At 50.5% G+C, this 18,325-nt stretch overlaps 1 protein-coding gene across 1 annotated transcript in view; it reads left to right on the forward strand.

The window, feature by feature from the left end:
* The window catches only part of Anp32a (acidic nuclear phosphoprotein 32 family member A), a 36,345-nt gene extending 19,908 nt beyond the window's left edge, over positions 1-16,437 (forward strand). The window contains exons 2-7 of the mRNA NM_012903.2: positions 8,997-9,146; positions 9,304-9,426; positions 11,297-11,489; positions 12,469-12,566; positions 14,972-15,035; positions 15,222-16,437. Coding sequence (NP_037035.2) covers positions 8,997-9,146; positions 9,304-9,426; positions 11,297-11,489; positions 12,469-12,566; positions 14,972-15,035; positions 15,222-15,283 — 690 coding nt within the window. The 3' untranslated portion in view covers positions 15,284-16,437. The remainder of the gene's footprint in view (positions 1-8,996; positions 9,147-9,303; positions 9,427-11,296; positions 11,490-12,468; positions 12,567-14,971; positions 15,036-15,221) is intronic.
* The last annotated feature ends 1,888 nt before the right edge of the window (positions 16,438-18,325 follow it).

The raw sequence follows: 18,325 nt of genomic DNA on the forward strand, positions 1-18,325 counted from the left end.
ATTTCAGCAGCTAGTCACTGGCATCCCACAGCACAACTTTGGACTAGTGGGGTGTTTTGCCTCAGAAATCGGGGGGGGGGGGGTCAGCCATCTAGAAGCTTCTCTAGAAAGATTGCTCACCTACAGCCTGAGTGGCTTGTTCCCATGTGACTGCTCAGTGAGCACACACTGATGCCAGCCCCTCCACACAGGGGACCTGGGAAGGGGGACTGAGTCCTTAGACCTGTGTGTGCAGCTCTCAGAGGGCTTCAGTGGACAGGAGCAGGCACCTGGGAATGGCAGTGTTTGGGGGATAATGGTCCACTATGTAACTAACATCACTGGATCAGTGGCCCCATGCAACCTTTCTGAATCCAGCTTTTCTGCTGTGCAGGCACAGTGCTACAGCTCCTTCGTAGGAGCGAGTGTGTCAACCCCTGGAGGTTTGCCAGGAATTAGTGTTGGTAAGCAGGGCGTGGGGCCTTGTTAGTGGAGGTGGTTCCTGCCCATTCCCCCTACCTCAGTAGGGGCTTGGCTGCCATTGGGTGCTTGCTCTCTGAGATGACTGACACCCACATTTGGAACCTCATAACCTGGGCCTCTGGGGACTAATTCCATCATCTCGGTGTGCAGAAAGAGCCTGGCTGATCAGTTTCTCCATTTTTCCTTATTACCAGAACAGTCTTGTACCTTTGCATGCTGAATCTTGAGCTCTTCCATGTCTGAGGTCCCTGTGCCTCCTTTCTGGAGCCCTGCCTGAGGGCCTAGCTGCCGGGAGTTCGAAGTACACAGACATGGAATTTTAGGATCTCATCTCTTTATTCCAGTCACACTGGCCAGTGTGTAGCCTGGGGGATGGGGCAGAAGCCCAGAGTGGGGCAGCAATTTCTACCAGGGCACACAGCAAATTCAGAGATACAGCAGGGCGGAAGCCAAGTGCAGAGACTGCTTGGTAGCCTCGGTTGCATTGTGTGTGAGTGCTTTTTGACTAACCAGCCCTTTTCTGGCTACCTGGACTAGTGCTCTGCCTCTTACTGTATGCTGGCCCCCACAGGAAGACCGGAAGGGAACAACTGTTAAGAGAATGGAGCCTGCTAGGTTTGGCCATCACCTCTGGCCTCCCATGCCTCTCTTTCCACCCCATCTCTCACCCCTGTGCCGTCCTCTGACAGCTAGTCAGTCGCCACAGCTGCTTTCTAGGCTGTTTCCTGCTTCTTTGGTAACTTTCTGTTGCCTGAAAGTCAAGCGGGAGCAGAGCAGGGCTAGCAGGAAAAGGAGGCGTAAAAAGGAGGAATGTTTGCTTGGGGCAGGAGTTCGGCTCAGCAGTTAACAGCACTTGCTGCTTTTGTAGAAGACTCCGGTTCGGTTCCCAGAATCTACTTGTGGCTCACTTGCGTTTGTAACACGAGTTTCAAAATTTCTGGCAACTCTTCTGGCCCTTGCGAGCAAGCACACAGTGCACAGGCATGCGAGCAAAGCACTCATAACACATTTTTTAATCTTTAAAAAACCGAAGATAAGAGAAACGAAAAGGCTTGGGGTTGGGGGGTAGAAGCTAGGTATCCTTTTGAGCAAGCCTGGCTAGCACCCGGCGTTTCCAGTGAGTGGAAGCGTCCCTAGCACCGACTACTCTTGCGGGGAAGCAAAGGCGAAGTCACCCGACTGAGCTAGGAGGAGTGGGGAGGAGTCGGCTACAAGAGCGAGTCACTGGGCTGGCGGTCTGGTGCAGTCGCAGCCTGCCCTGACGGCTGGACCTATGAGCCAGCCTGATCTTCCTCGGCCCGCCCTCCTGCCTCCAAGTAATGAGGATGGCGTCACCGCTGCCCGCGCCACGTGCTCCCCCGCCGCCTGCCTGCCGAGCTGCTTTGTACGCAGCAGCAAAAATCCGAGGCCCAGGGAGGCTTTCAAAACTTGGGGAGGGTTTTGTTTGTTTTTTAAAGCGAAGAAGGACCTTACCCCTATTAAGACTACGCAAGATGCTGAGAGGCGTGGAGACCCCAAGCCCTGGCCGCCACGAGGCTGCAGGAACTCGGGAGCTTGGTGGATGGGCTGTGGGTTCTCTTATTTTCGGGAATGGGGGTGGGAGGATGATTCTGACCTAGGACAGAAGGCGTTGTGTGGCAGAAAAGAAAAAAATGACCCAGCTCAGAGCCCAGCCCCCCTGCGCCTGGGTCCTCTGCTGAACTATCAATCTCTCCGGCCCACTTCCTCCTTGACCGTGGGCCATATTTTAAAAATTTAAGTAATAAGAAGGCAGGGGAGATGGCTCAGCAGTTATGAACACTTGCAGCTCCTGCAGAGGACCTGAAATCTGTTCTCAGGACTCGCATCCAGCTCCTCATGGCCCCCTGTAATTCCTCCGAGAGTGCCTCTGCCCCTACACAAGTGGCATTCTCTCACAGAGACACAGAAATAAAACTTTAAGATTTAAAAAAAAATCTATAGATGAGATCCTAAGTGTGGTGTTTGTTTTCACTGGGTATGTGTGCTCTTAGTGGGTTTTGTTTGCTTTCCGTTTTATTTGTATTAATGTGGATGTGTAATTAACATGTACGCAAGTGCCTAGAGAGAATGGGGCATCGAATCCACTCTCCCCAGCTGGAGTTACAGGCAGTTGTGAGCCTCTGACCCGGAGCTGGGTCCCAAACTCAGGCCCTCTACAAAAGCGGCAAGTGCTCTTGCCTGCTGAGCCATATCTCTAGCTCCTAAAATGTATTCCTTGCGTCGGGTTATGGTTGGAAAACGCTGACCTCTAATCCCTAAGATCCCTGTAACTTTCAAAATATCCAACCCGCCCTCCACCCCCAGAGCCGTGTCCCTTCCCTCACGGAACCTGATCGAGTTGTAGGTTTCACCACACGGGTTGGTCAGAAGATTTTACCGTTAAAAACAAACGCAAGTGTATACACATCCTTTATCTCTGCCTCAGACCTCGGTGACTCACACAATTTGGCCTTCTAGCTGGGAATGGAATCTGCAGCAGGGGATGGCCCATTTAAAAGCTGACCTAGTTAAAACCCAGGAGCACCAAAAAACACTGGGTCAATTTGATTTTGAGTCTTCTGTTCGAAGCCTGGAAGCTGGAGCCTAAATTGGTCAGGGACTGACAAGGTTGAAACTGAAGCTACACGGATTTATCCAATTCTCGTTCAGTAAAGGAAGCGGAAATTATGGCTGGAGGTTGGCGTAGAAAACCAGGTGTAGAGGTTGAGCCTAGAGCGTTTGTGTTGAACACACTCTACAGCCCGGGAGCAGATGGGAGGCTTGGGGTGCTGGACTAGAAGCCTGCAGCAGGAAACCTTGGAGGACTGGGGACTGGTTAGGAGCTGTTGTTCCCATAGAACATCTTTACCGTGGATACCATAGTAGAGCCAGTGGGTGAAGGGGTGATGGGTAACTTTTTTTTTTCTTTCAAGCTTGCAAAATTCTAGGCTGGACTCCTTATTGTTAATCTGGCCCTAGATCGTTGGCACTAGAATTCTGAGAGGAAACTGGAGGCCAGGAGAAGTGTGGAACGAGACCACTGGCTTCCACTCTTCTCACTGCAGTGATCCCAATCATAAAGTTATTTTCGTTGCTACTTCATAACTGTAATTTTGCTACAATATCTGTTTTCTGATGGTCTTAGGCAGATCCTGTGAAAGGGCCGTTCAACCCCAGAGAGGTGGAGACCGGCAGGTGGGCTAGAGAGAGGACTTGGACCAGAGCCACGTCTGTCTGACTAGAGTCAGCCTTCTGAGTTGCCATAGAAGTTCTGAAAAAGTAAGGGGCAGCTCTTAGAGTGTCCTTCCCCCCTGGGTTGTTATTATTATTATTATTATTATTATTATTATTATTATTATTATTATTATTTAGAAGGCTGTCGTAGACCCAAGCTGTCCATTTTAACCAGAGCCAGCATCACAGCCATGTGACCTATACACATAGTTAGCTGTCACTGTTGTAGAATTCTGTGTGAGGCTTTGTTTTGTATTTTGAGACAAGAGTTTCACGTAGCCCAGGCTGGTCTCAAACTCACAGTGTAGCTGAGGATGGTATTGAACTTGTAATTCTCCTTCCTCTACCCAGTTTATGTAATATTAGGGGATCAAACAGGAGACTTAATGCATCCTAGGCAAGTAGGCAAGCACTCTATCTACCAGTTCAATGCTCTAGGTAAATTTGGAGCAAGGGACCCATCGTTTCATTTTGCACTGGGCTGTAGTTACGTAGCCATTCCTGACTGGGACAGCACCCCTCCTTGGTCTTTCTGGATACCTTTTATCTCTCCTCAGTGGACTCTTGGCTATTTACCAGCTAACTGTGGATTCTCAGCATGCCACCATATCTCTCTCTAATTCTAATGTAAATGCTCTCTCTCTCTCTCTCTCTCTCTCTCTCTCTCTCTCACCCCATCTTGGTTCACCATGGAGTCTGTGACCCTTCAGCCAACCACGAGGCAGAAGTGTCCTGTATAGAGAATTGGGGCCGTGTGTGCCGAGTGCTGCGACAGTTTGGTAGGGTGGCAGCTGATCCAGGCTGGTGCCTGACTGGCAGGCACACACCCAGAGCTGTTGCATGAAAGGTAGAGCGTGTGTATTGATTCCACCTGCCACAGTGAGCTGTTAATGCTTGGTGCATCAAGGCTGTCGTCACCCGTCACCCCCCCTCACCCCCCTTGTATTCCTAGTACTTATATTGTGTCTGTCCCAGTAAGAGGGACATTTGCTAAGCAGTGCTGTCCTGTGCATTCCCTCTAGGCTGATTATGGGGAAGGACAGTCTCTGACCTCTAGGAGGATCAGATGCTTAATACACGATTAAATGATTCATGCCGCCTCCGAGCTCCGTACCCAGCCTTGGGTTCTTAGAGCCAGCTACAGGGATGGCTTCCTGGGAGGGAGGTCTTGAATTAGATTAGGTTGTGAGGGTAGGAGATGGGGGAGGCTAGTAGGTCACACTTAGAAATTTGAATGCTCTCCCTGACACTAACCAGCCGGGAGTGTTTCAGAAGCTAGAGTTTGCAGTTTATATATAGGTTAGGCTGATGTCGCCATCCTTTTTCTAAGGAGATGGAATCTTGGACTTCAGAGAACAGAGATGGTATCCTGCAACCCAGATTAGGGGGTCTTGCATCCAGGGTGAGGTCGGTCACCAGTAGCCCAGGCTATCGCATAACCACATCCTCCCCTGAGATCACTGCCTTCAAGACAAACACGTCTGAAGTAACTCCGTGGCCATGGCCAGGGCTTCAGTGTTTGAAGAAAGGTCACATCTGAGAAATGTGTAAGGACCAGACTTGGTGGTTTTGAGACAAACAAGTCTTGTGCTGAGTGAATGTGTTTGTGTCTGTCATGAAGTTCAGCTTTCACTGGTGAGAAGTGAAGACAGACCCAAACCTGGGGTGGGGGTCAGGGGGTAAGGTTTGTTTGGAGAACAGGAGAGCCAGGCCAGGCTGACTTCTTATGAATGTGTGGCGCCTCCCTGCTGCCTGCAGGATGTGAATGCCAGCCCCCTCCTGGGTGTGACCTCTGGGGCAATGAAGATCGCCTCGTGCCTGGGGCTGGGTGATCCTGTGCGAGCAGAGTAGTCCTGGTCTCTGGGGATATTGTTGTATTAAGGGCTGGTGGAACTGGGAGGGAGTCTAAACCCAAAGTACAGATTTTCAGTTTAATTTTAACTTGTAGTTCGCTCTGCTCACACTCAGGACTTGGCAGGAGAAGTGGGTCTTTATTTTCTTTTTCTTTCTTTTTTTTTTTTAAGCACAGCACTCCTTGGATACAAAAGGGATGTTCACACATGGAAGGGCTAGAGAAGAGGCCGCCAAGGGCGGAGGAAGTGGGTTAGAAATGATAACAGTAGCAGGGAGAGTCCCCTCAGTCACAGGCCTTGGGAAGGGGGTGTGGGTGGAGGGAAGACAGGCAGAAGACTCACACGGGGGAAGATGGCTAGTTTTCGCTTTGTCCAGTTTGAGCCACTTCTCAGCCTGCGAGGGTTGAGCTTTCTACACAATACTGAGACCTTCGGGTCTATGCCCGGGCCCCTCCTAAACTGTGCAGGACACCCTTAACTCCCTGTCAGGAAGGAGATGGAGAAAAGCAAAGGAGATAGGGTGGGGGGTAGGGGGTGAGGAAGGCCACCTGAGACTTTCCCAGAGGGAGAGGAGACGGCCCCTACTCTTCAGGGCCTCACACCCCACTGGAGGAGTCAAAGCCCCTGAGCCAGGCCAGATTGAGCTTTGCACCTTGGTGACTGAAGAGGTGGATGTGCTGCCCACCCCCCCCAAACTGGTGAAACAGGAAAGGGCTGGAGGGAAGCCATTACAGCCATCGGGGCCTATGGAGTTGAGTGATATCTGGTCAGTCACTGTCCCGGTACCTTGAGGTGTCAGAAGTGCTTCAGGGGACCAGCACTGGACACCTCGCTTAGGCAGTCACCTGCTGGGCCTGAATTTCAGGCTGAGTATTTCTTTCTCTTACTCATTTCTTGAGACAAGTTCTTGTATAATCCAAGTGGGCTTCAAACCTGGCTGTGTGGCCAAATGGTGACCTTGAACATAGTTTGTGTGTTGCTGGGGGTCAGAACCAGACAGAACCAGAACCGACTGAGCCGCGTCTTCACACCACACAGGTGTTTCTGAATGTGGCTGTACACGGAGGGACTCCCCCTCCCTCCATGGTGTAGCTAGGGTATGTGTAATATTTAAAATGTGTCTGTTGTTGGGGAGGCTGATCAGTGTGTGTGTGTGTGTGTGTGTGTGTGTGTGTGTGTGTGTAAACTGTAGCTGTGATGGCTTACCTATTGTCCCTAACAGGAGGGGCTCCCAGTTTGGGTGTGGTGCTGGGAGGTGGTGGGGACTGGCCTGGTCCACTGTAGAAATGCAAGGCAGCTTGTTCTGCTAGCAGGAGTTGGGAGGTGCCGTGCCCCCCACCCCCACCCCCTGAGCATCCCCCATAGAGGCAACAAGAAATTCCCTTGATGGTCCATCATTACTTTCTTCATCCCAGGTCCCCTTACAACACTTGCTAATGGCATTAAGGGGAGAGGCTGTTACCACTCTAGGAAAACCACAAATGTCTGCAGCCTCTGAGGATATACGGGGATCTGCTGTTGGAAGCAGGGATTCCCTGGAAAACCAGTTAAGGAAGAAGACTGGAGCACAGGAGTCCAACACCTCATACTGTGTCCCTTGGCCCCACAGCCACTCCCTCCATTTGCTTGCTGCCCACAGCGAGGCCTCCTCTCTACCGTTTTCTTGCCTGAGGGGGAAGGGCTCCAAGGTTTTGTTCTTACAGTCTAACCAGTGAGGGCTTGACCTGGACCCGTGGCCTCTTAGATCCATCAAGAAGATGGAGCACGGCCAGGGCAGAGGCTTAGAGCTTGTGATTCAGGGAGGAAGGTGGTGTTCCGGGATTTCTTCCCTTCAGGTAGAACTGTGAATCCCTGCTAGACTGTCCTGCCTGGAGTGCTCACTGTATCCACAGGAAAGAAGGAGGCAGGGCTCTGAGACCCAGGTACCCCATAGTCTCTGCCCTGACCATTAGCCTGGAGTGACCCTGTTGTACCTCTTCCCTGCAAAGTGGCTGAATACAAGCAGTCGCTGGAAGACCAGAGGAATCTCCAGCAAGGTCCTCTTAGAGGAGAAGTGCAGCCGTGGGTGGGGACTGGGACTGGCTCGTGGGATCTTTATGCAGCGTGGCGGGGGAGGAGGGCAGTGGCAACCCTGTGAGCCACGTGGGCCTGTGGTGAATCCCATAGATTGAGGGTACAGCATAGCCAGTCAGTATTTTCAATGCTTGCCAGAGGCTGCAGGGTGGAAGCTGGTTCTGAGGCAGAGTCCTGGGGTGCAAGGGTGCGCTGGGACAAGTGCCATTGGGAGGGGTCAGTCTTCTCTTTTTAGACTCCTTTCAGCCAGTCCTGGTGCCACAGATCTCTAATCCTAACTCAGAAGCAAGTCAAGAGGGTTACAAATTGCAGACCTTTTAAAGGAAGTCCGGGTCCAACTTAGGCAATTCAGAGAAAGCCTGTGTCAAAATAAAAAGGGATAGAAAAAAAAATAAAACGTGAAATAAAGGGAGCAGATGTTTGCTCAGCATACGTGAGCACCTCTGCTCAACCCTCCGTTCCGTACCACAGGAAGGGTTCCTGGTATCACCAAGAGACTGGGTTCCCCAAGCACCTGGCTTGCCTTGGGGTACCTTGGTCTGCCTGCCAATCCCTTCGGCTGTTTGTGACTTCCCTGAGACCCACTGGCTTTCCCCTGGCCTATATCATCCTGCAGTGAGTTTGGTTTAGAACCTCCTCACCAGAGTGACTTTCACTGTCTCTTTCTGCTCTGTCAGAAACAGAGTCACACCTTCCATCCCCACCCTCCCTGCCCTTGGAGAGGGAGTGGGTAGGGACCCTCGAATTTCAGTGTTGCTGTCTTAGGCATGCAGGTTTTCTCCTCTTCCACGAGGCAGGGGCCAAGGAAAACATCCATGAACCATGTGGTCCAGTAACTGTGCCTTGTGTCTCTGTGTACTTAAGATTAAAATAACACCAAATGTTCAGGGCCACACGAGGCTTGTGGCTCTGTTCTTGGACAGCACCAAATATTTTCTTTCTGGTGGAACCGTCTCCTGGACAGTACTGTCTAGGCACAAGGACTTTGAAGAGGGTTCTCCGCTATGCTGCTGCCATGGTGGGCCAGGCCTCAGTGGGCAGGCTGAGGCCAGAGGAAGGAGGAGAGCAAGCATTAGTGTGTTCTGGGTAATCCATGAGTACTTGGGGGGCGGGAAGCAAGTGGGGTGCTGAGTGTGAGAAGTGAGTAGTCTGCCTCCAGTGGGTGTCTGGCCAGGACATTTGTAGGCAGGGATAGAGGTGTGCATATCCAATGTTCTGTCTGGGTCTTGCTAATGGTGGGATGACGGGGAGAGGTTGATCGTCCTTTGCTCTGAGGCAGAGCTGATCTGGATAAAGCAATTGATAGCCGTTGGGAGTTGGAGCACCTCTTTGACCCCTTCTCTCTGTCTGCTCACGCCACTCTTCCCTTTCTAGGTGAAAGAGCTGGTCCTGGATAACTGTCGGTCAATTGAAGGCAAAATCGAAGGCCTCACGGATGAGTTTGAAGAACTGGAATTCCTAAGTACAATCAACGTAGGCCTCACCTCCATTTCCAACTTACCAAAGTTAAACAAACTCAAGAAGGTAAACAGCCTGGGAGGCTGGGGTGGGGGAGGCTTTGTGCTCCGGGGAGCATAATTAAGGCAAGGCCAGGTGCTTGCTCCAACTTGCTGGCACGTTCTCTGGGGAGAGTGGCCCTGAGCCCGGTGTTAAACGCACTTTCCCTTCCTGCCTCACACAGCTTGAATTAAGCGAAAACAGAATCTCAGGGGACCTGGAAGTATTGGCAGAGAAATGTCCGAACCTTAAGCATCTAAATTTAAGTGGCAACAAAATAAAAGATCTCAGCACAATAGAGCCGCTGGTGAGTCCCTGGGGTCCTCCCCTTTCCTCAGGGGTGGTGGGGAGCCCAACTTTCACAGTTACATTTATTTATCACTGTTTTTCTTCGACTCTCATCCAGTGCTGTGAGCTAGTTGGGCACTGTTTCTGCTTAGTCCATGGAGAATTCAGTTGGACCAAGGTCACCCGGCCAGAATGGGCACCCAGTGTGGGGCAGGGAGTGGAGCCTGGTCTGGTGTGTGCCCTTCAGCCTGGGTTGTGCTGTCTGGGCTCACAGCCTGACTGGCTTGCCACCCTTTGAGAAGAGAGGAGCAAACCTAGATGTAAGCTGACTCTGGAGGTAGATCGGTCATCCTTTCTCCCAAGGCTTAGGCTAGTGGGTTAGGAATTAGTGCTGACACACAAGGCTCCTGGAGTGTGAGGCTATGCTTGGTGGGAGCCCAGTGCAAACCTTCATTTGCATATGGAGAGAAGAGTGTCTATTGGTGACCAGTGCCTCAGAGACAGGATGGAAGACACTTCTGGTTCTTGCTTTACTCATTTTCCAGTTAGAAGGGGAAATTTTAGTCAGAATGACAATCTCTGCCACCACGTCCTAGGCGCAGTATTCTTCTGGTTTTTAAGGAAACAGCCTGAAAATGTGACAAAAAGAATCCTTTGGAACTAGAGAAAAGTCACAAAGCTTGACTTGAGGAAGGACTGGGGACACGGCAAAGGAGGCTGGGCAAGTCCACAAAGCACCCATCAGTCTCCGAGCAGCCTGAAGTCCTGGTGTCAGGTGGTCCTAACACCAAGTTGACATTGTTGCTTCAAGCTCAGACGTCACCTGTCTGTCTGTCTTGCTAATAAAACACACTGACCACAGAAAGTTCTTTCCAGGTCTCCCACTGACCTATGCGAAGGCAGGGCTGATTTTTTTTTCTGCCTGGAAGCCCTGGCATCATCACCTTGTTCCAAAGAGAAACCTCTTCAGAGTTCTGACTCATGTGTGTTGGGAGTGTGTAGACAGCTGAGTCTAAAGTCTTCCTGAGGCAGTGTGGCAGGGTCACCACTGGGGAGCAGGCACGCACACATTCCCACTTCTCTGCACACAGATCACATACGTTTCTGTGGCTTCCCATCCTGGTTATTGATATGATGTCCTCTGTCCTCCCAGATGCTGGGCCACCTCCCTGCCTTTGGCCCCACCACTAAGAATCGCCTGGGTCTATGTATAAAAGTGGTAGAGAATCAAGACTTTCTCTGAGGGGCCTACTCTTCCTAGTTTGACCTGGTCCCCATGGCAACAGGGACTCAGTATGGGATGGGTCTTTGAATGAGATGGGAGGTCAGGATTCAGCTGCATTTCTTTGCTAGCTGGGTGCCTCCTTGCTTTCTGGGCCTCCATTTTCTTACCTATCCAACATGATAGCATTGGCCAGGACTGGTCTGACCTCAGTGGGTAAAGCACTTGCTGTGCAGACATGAGGATATGAGTTCAAATCCTCAGAGCCCAAGTCACAGCTGGGAATGGCAATGCACCCCTGAACTCCCCAGTGCTAGAATGTTGTCCTCATGTGGGTCCCAGGGGCTGGGCCAGCAGTCTAATCAAAAAGATGAGTTCCAGATTCAGTGAGAGACTCTGTCACTGCATACATACATGCATATGTACATACATACATGCATGTGTGTGTAAAACAATAAAGATAACCAGAGTTGACCTAACTTCTACTAGTGAGTGTGTGTGCACACTTGTACACACGCGCACACCATGTACACATGCAAAAGGGCATACCTGGCTTCCTTCTCTCAGAATTCTTGGGCTGTCTGTGGTGCCTTTCCTAGGGCGTTTCCCCTTCCTTCCCCTTTTCCATGGTTCGCCCTCACTGTTGACTACCTTTCTCCACTTGCAGAAGAAGTTAGAGAATCTCAAGAGCCTAGACCTGTTTAACTGTGAGGTGACCAACCTGAATGCCTACCGAGAAAACGTGTTCAAGCTCCTGCCCCAGGTCATGTACCTCGATGGCTATGACAGAGACAACAAGGAGGCCCCTGACTCTGATGTTGAGGGCTACGTGGAGGATGACGACGAGGAAGATGAGGATGGTAGGTGGCAATGGGGATCCTGGATACAGGAGCTTACTCTGGACAAGCTGGCAAACCATAGAGGGAAATGGACCTGGTGGCCTCAAGTCCCCAAAGGAAGGACAATGTGTATATCTCTATAGTGTAACCCCAGGCTTGGGAGGAGAAGAGGTCAGTTGTGGGGATGGGCTCCCCAGGACCTTTTCTCCTTCCGGGAGTCCAGGGTCTTCTGCTGGAGAGGCTGTGGCGCCCCCTGGTGGTTGCAGCGTGTAGGACCACTGGCCAGCATTGGGCCCTTCAGAAGCCAAGGGAAGTTGGGGGCTATAGTCAATGTCAGATCCCTTGGGAAGGAAGGGGAGGCTAAGGGCCCCTCCTCCCTGCCCCATCCCGTTGTCTCTGCAGGTTCCTTTCAGTGAGCACCCTGCGGCTCTACTGTGGGGCTTTCTAGCCCAAGCAAAGCTAAGCACTCAGACAGTGCCAGGCAGTGCAGACATAAGATTCTGTTGTCCTTGTTGGTCTGGGGTCTTCTATGAGATGGTCATATATGTTCATATATTGTCAGCCTTGGTGGAGATCCTTTTCCCAATAGATTGTAAGTGTCCCCCTTTTGGACACAGTGTAGTTCTGTGATATGTGGCAGGGCTCTGTGGTACAGCCCCGGGCCAGCTTCAAGCCCCTGCTCCCCTACACAGACCACTTGTGGCCTTGAACAAGGCATTTCTCTGAAGAGGGATTAATTGATTTAGCCTCTTTGCTTCCCTGGGGCCCCGGAGCTTCTTGCTCGAACCTCTGTGTCTCTGTGGCCTTACCCGTAGCATCTTCCACGTATCTGACTTTGAAAGAAGGCTTATAACATGAGTCACTTTTTGTGCATTTGGCCATGCGAACAACACCTCTGTGCATTAGAGCAGTCTGGTTCTGAGCTTTGGTGGGGGTGGGGCAGACATGGACCCTCAGTCATCTCAGTCCATGTTGCCTTCTTGCCACCCACCCCCCACAGAGGAGGAGTATGATGAATACGCCCAGCTAGTGGAAGATGAAGAGGAAGAGGATGAGGAGGAAGAAGGGGAGGAAGAGGACGTGAGTGGAGAGGAAGAGGTAAGGCGGAGGGGCTGGGCATTTGTGTAGTCTCACCTCTGACCTGGCAGGCGCCTGCCTCATTATCAGTCACAGCCACCCAGGAAGGAGCCATGATGGTTTATTTCCTGCCCACTGTCGGGGAAGGGAAAGGGAAAAGGAAAGGGATCTATTTCCAAAACTTTTATGGTACAGACTTTGCTGCACAGACATCAGCTGATGTTCTGGGGAAGTTGTTTCAGAGTAGGATGAGGAGGCTGGAAGCAGGGGCTCAGTGTGCTTTGGGTGGGGCCTTTCTTTGGATGTCAGGGGACAACTTTTGGGAGTCAGTTCTGTTCTTTTGCTGATTTCTGGGGATTGGACTCAGACCGCTAGGCTTGGCAGCAAGCACCCTCCCCTTGCTGAGCCCTCTTGCCAGCCCCCTACCTTTGGGGTTTTGTTTGTTTGTTTGTTTGTTTTTTGAGACAGAGTTTCTCTGTATAGCTCTGGCTATCCTAGAACTCCCTTTGTAGACCAGGCTGGCTTCAATCTCAGAGATCCACCGGCCTCTGCCTCTTGAGTGTTGGGATCAAAAGTGTGCATTGCCACTCCCTGGCTCCTGCTTGTTTTCATAATAGCCCCGTTCTAGCCCTGACTTGTGTGTGTTTGGACAGATTTCTTGGCTTTTTGGGTTTCTTGTAATCTGTGAGGTAGTGACCATGTCACCTCTCTCACTGGGTTATTGAGAGTATGGTGAGGGTATGGCAGCCATGAGTCTCAGGTGTCCACCTACACCTTCCTCCTTGTTCCATGCTGGGATTTGAGTTTGGGTCTCGGGGTCTCTCAAAGCAGGGTAATTTTCCATGAGTTGTTTAGAATACAGAATCTGTTCTTGCCACTAGTAACTGGTACACCAGGAAAGGTTTGCAGTGCACACTCGTGAACAGGTGCCTTCGGGCACACGTGCACACAGGCCATAGTCCCTCTTTCCCTCCTGGTTTTCCACCTCTTTGCTTGGTAGTGCACAAGTCCACCTGCCACACACCACCTGAGCATGTTTCGGGCCTGCCTACCCCAGGGCTCAGGAGGGTGGATGCCAGCAGAAAAGCCAGGTTCCCATCTGTTCCTGCAGTTTCTCTGTCTTCTGGGGTCAGTTCACAGCCCTACCTTTAAGGGATACTTGCAGGAGGGAACCTCTTTCCCTCGTACAGCTCCTGCCTGCTGTCATTAGAGCCCCACGTGTAGATTTTGTTCTATTTTTCTGTAATCTCATTGACCATCTGCCCTTTACCAGTACGTACGTACGTAAACACACACACACACACACACACACACACACACACACACACACACACACACACACACAGTCTTAGCAAACAGACCAGGGAGAGAACTATTCAATGATATAAAAGCAAATTTACTTCAACCATTCTTAGAAACAGTGAGCTGCCACATGCCATAGAAACCGTAGAAACCAGGCCTTCAGGTCCAGAGAGGCTACCAGCATGGAACCCTGGGAAAGACCCAGAACAAGGAGCCTAGAATGGGAGGATGACTTCAGGACTGGCTGAATCCCAAGCACATTGGATGTGAGGTCCTCAAGGGCCCTTGAGTCTATCTGCTGCACCCCACCCCTTCAGCTGCCCAGGCTTTGTTGGGGGGAGGGCCCAGGAAGGACAGCCAGGCTTGTCCACTTGATTCTTCATTTGCAGAAACTGGGGTCTTTCCCTTGAAGCTAAAACCATATTGAGGACAGATGCAAGAAAGGATGGCCTACTTTCAATGACAGGGCATCTGCCTAGGGAGCCTGGTCTCCTAAGAGCCTGCGCACTGTCAAGCTGCCTTTTTTCTAGGGACTGCACATCCAGTTTTTCTAACACAGGGCAGTCCAAAACGACCCCACACCCAAGGTAACCACCAATATCTTACTTGATGTGGGAAATGTCTCAGGGCACATGTTGAAAGTCTTCTGACTCCAATGACTCCTTATACAAAACAGTAAGAAGCCCTACTGTGTGTTCACCCTGTGCTGTAGGCCTCATTGTGATGGGATGCAAGGCCTCCCTAGGCAGGGACATCTCTCTCTAACTCGTGTGTGTGTGTGTGTGTGTGTGTGTGTGTGTGTGTGTGTGTGTGTGTGTGTACACTAGCGTGTGTACACATACTTGTGTGTGCATGCAGCATGTGTGGAGGCCAGAAGTCAGTGTCAGTTGTGTTTCTCAGTCACAACCCACCTTATCTCTTGAGCCAAGGTCTCTTGTTGAACCTGGAACTCACTGATTGGCTAAACTGGCTACTGGTGAGCTCCTGTCTGTCTCCAAGGTGCTGGGATACACCTGTGTGCTGCTGGGCCCCGCTCCTATGTTCGGATCGATGGAACTGGGGAGCTGCCTCCCTAGACCCAGCAGGGGCACTTCTAATACCCTGCTGTCTGTCTTTGCCCCTAGGAGGATGAAGAAGGTTACAACGACGGGGAAGTGGATGATGAGGAAGATGAAGAAGATGCTGCTGGTATGTCAGCCTTCTTGCTCTCTCCTGGTGGCAGGCTGACCCCCTTGACTCTAGCATTGCTTTGGGCTTTAAGGGCCAAACAGTGGGGGACAAGGGGAATAACTCATGCTTCCTAGATATGCTCCGGTTTCAGGGCTGCCTGAAAGATGGCTGCCTGGTAACCATCCCTTTTCCTTGTTTTTCCAGAAGAAGAAGGGAGTCAGAAGCGAAAACGAGAGCCCGATGACGAGGGCGAAGAGGATGACTAAGGGGAATTAACCTGTTTGGGGAAATTCCTATTGTGATTTGACTGTTTTTACCCATATCCCCTCCCCCTCCTATTCCTGCCCCCCGAAACTTATTTTTTTCTGATTGTAGCGTTGCTGTGGGAATGAGAGGGGCAAAGTGTACTGGGGATTGCCGGGGGTGGGGTGGGGGTGGGAGGGGAGGAATAAAATACTATTTTTACTGCCACACTTTCTTTTCCCCCTTCCTTTTTCCTGTGTCTGGTTTTGTCCCCATAACTGCAATAGCTTAGTGCACACCAAGCGTTTGTTCTTACTCTCCAGAGAGGATGGCTTGGAGGTCTCTAACCTTTTCTGGTATGTCCCACATCCCCAGAGTTGATCAGGAGGCCGTGGCTGGCCTCCACCAGGTGACTCACAGCCCAAGAGCCGTCTTCTTCACTAACTCCTGTTCTGGTTCGTGTGGTCGCTGCCAGAGGCACCCAGCACCCTGGTTTGTAAATAGCAACCGAAAAGGCGTATTTTGGCACTGGTTTGGGGACAGTCCCCATCTCTCACCCCCTTTCCCCCTCCACAGATGTCAGTGCAAAGAGAGCTCTTGTTATTCTATGGCTGTGATCCTGAGAGCCAAAAAGAAAAGAAAAGAAAAAAAAACAGAAAACAAAACAACAACAAAACGCGGCAGGTTTAGGAGACACGTAAAATGGGAAAGAAGTGAACCTTCGTGTTTCAGCTTCTTCAGAAAAGCCAACCTGTTCTATCTTGTTCTGTAAAATATTAGAGCAATTTGTTTTACAGAAATGGCAGGAGGACTCCTCGGGCGCTCCAGCTTAGAACCTTTTAACAAATCTAAGCTCTGGAAGCGCCCTGTGTGTCCTCTGGGTTTTGGTTCTGTTTGTTTTCCTTCTCAAATACATAGGAGCACGGAAAAGGAATGCAAGCTCGTATTTTCTTACCTGGTGGGACTCTGAAGTGGCCGCAGATTTCTCCTAGAGAGTGCGTGTGCCTTCAGCGTCCCCCTTCCAGATTGCTTTAGAAGTGACGTGCTGTTTCCTACCCTGTGTCTCATTTGTACAGATCAGCTGTAACTCATTTTTCTCCCGCCCCTGAGAAGAGCCAAACTTTGAGTTTTATGTCTGTTTGTCATTGATAAATTTCAATAAATCTTTTTTATACAATTTTGGGGGAGATGGCTTCTTTCGAGTCCTTACAAGCCATTGATCATCCTAGGATCAACTGCTGACCCTGGAGGGAAGTCATGTCACCCGCTAAACAGCTTTCTTACACGGAGGTTGAAGACTTTGTTCACAAAGCAAGCCTGAGTGGTATGTTCTACTTAAAGGCTACATTTTTTAAAGTGGGGGAAGGAGGAAAAAAGGGTACAAGACTTATAAATAAATACATAAATAAAGCACCCAGAAACCAGACCAACAATAAATAGCCCTTGGGTTTTTTTTGTTTTGTTTTGTTTTGTTTTTTTAAATATCTTTGAGCGGGGTTGGGGATTTAGCTCAGTGGTAGAGCGCTTGCCTAGGAAGCGCAAGGCCCTGGGTTCGGTCCCCAGCTCCGGAAAAAAAAAAAATTAAATATCTTTGAGCATCTTTGAGGTTTTTTTCATATTGTAAAAGAATGTATACTTAAACTCAGGAATGTATAAAACATTATTTAACACACCCTAGGCTTAACAGCTGGTATTTATTGTATTACCTTTTTATTTATGGTCCTGGGTCTCTGTTCTTGGGGTTTTCTGAAGTGCTAGGTGTTCCCTGCTAATCTCATGTCTGGGTTCTGATTGGATTTATTGTAACCAAACAGGTAGATTGTTGGATTATTTCTAGTTTCTCCCGCAGCATCCTCCTCATAAGTAATAACACTTAAATATTTAAAAAAACTATTTACAGCGTGTGTGTGTGTGTGTGTGTGTGTGTGCGCGCGCGCGTGGGCACGTGAGTGCGCGTGCACATATCAAGACAACGTTGGGGAGTCCGTTCTCTTTTCCCATCGTGTAGGTCTCGGGGATTGAACTCGAGGCGTCAGGCTCCATGGCAAAGACTTGCACTCAGTGGACAGTCTCCAGCTCACCAACCCCAAGTACTTACACCATTGTATTTTCCTTTTAAAAAATCGTTTTTTCAGTAAATCATTTTTATAGTAAATCACACTGGCTGACCTGGAACTCTGTAGGTCAGGCTGGAATCAACCTCAGAGAGATCTGCCTGCCTCTGCCTACAAAGTGCCCCTCACAGATTCTGCTAGTCAACTCAGACAAGGTGCTCATTGGGGCAGACTCTCCTAGCATCTTTGTAGTGGTTGTGTATGAGATTGCCTGGTAGGTGTACTGGTTGCACACCCCATAGCAAGCGTTGCTGTCTTGCAATCCTGACTAGATTCCAGTAACTCTTACATGCTTCTGAGAAGACTTGGGCCTCACCTCACCCTGACACCTGCTTTTTTAGACAAGCTACCTCTGGCTCCAGAAGCAGGGTCAGGTGGTCTCCTGCAGGCTAAGCTTTGTGGTCATGAGAGGGATCCGGGCAGGCAGGTCCACACAGGAGGGTACCAAGAACGTGGTAGTGATGTATCAGGACAGATGCTGTGGACCCCAAACCCCCAACCCCACTCTGTGGTGGCTTTAATTGGCATAGTGTAAGTAGTGAAGAACAAGTTCTGCAGGCAGCCTCCAGGGCGTTCCTTTCTGTATCAGGCCAGGTATTAGATCCATCCACCATTGAGGAAAGTTGAAAGTTATGGGGAGATGCTCAGTATAAACAAGAGGGCCAAGTCCCATCTTCAGCATCCATTGCAATGAGCTGGATGTGTTCTGTGCTACTTGTAACATAGCACTGAGAAGCAGACAGGCAGATCCCTCGGGCTCACTGGTCAGCCAGCCTAGCCTAAGCGGCAGGCCCCAGATCCTACTGAGAGACCCTGTGTCAATCAAGATGAACAGCTAGGAGCACCCACTGAGGTTGACCTCTGGCCTCCACACGTTTGCACATAGGAATACATTCTCTGCCACCCCCCTGAACTGTCCCCCCTAAATGAGGAAGACTGGGACTGAGCATC

Source organism: Rattus norvegicus, chromosome 8 (assembly GCF_036323735.1).
Source record: "Rattus norvegicus strain BN/NHsdMcwi chromosome 8, GRCr8, whole genome shotgun sequence".
NCBI lineage: Eukaryota > Metazoa > Chordata > Mammalia > Rodentia > Muridae > Rattus > Rattus norvegicus.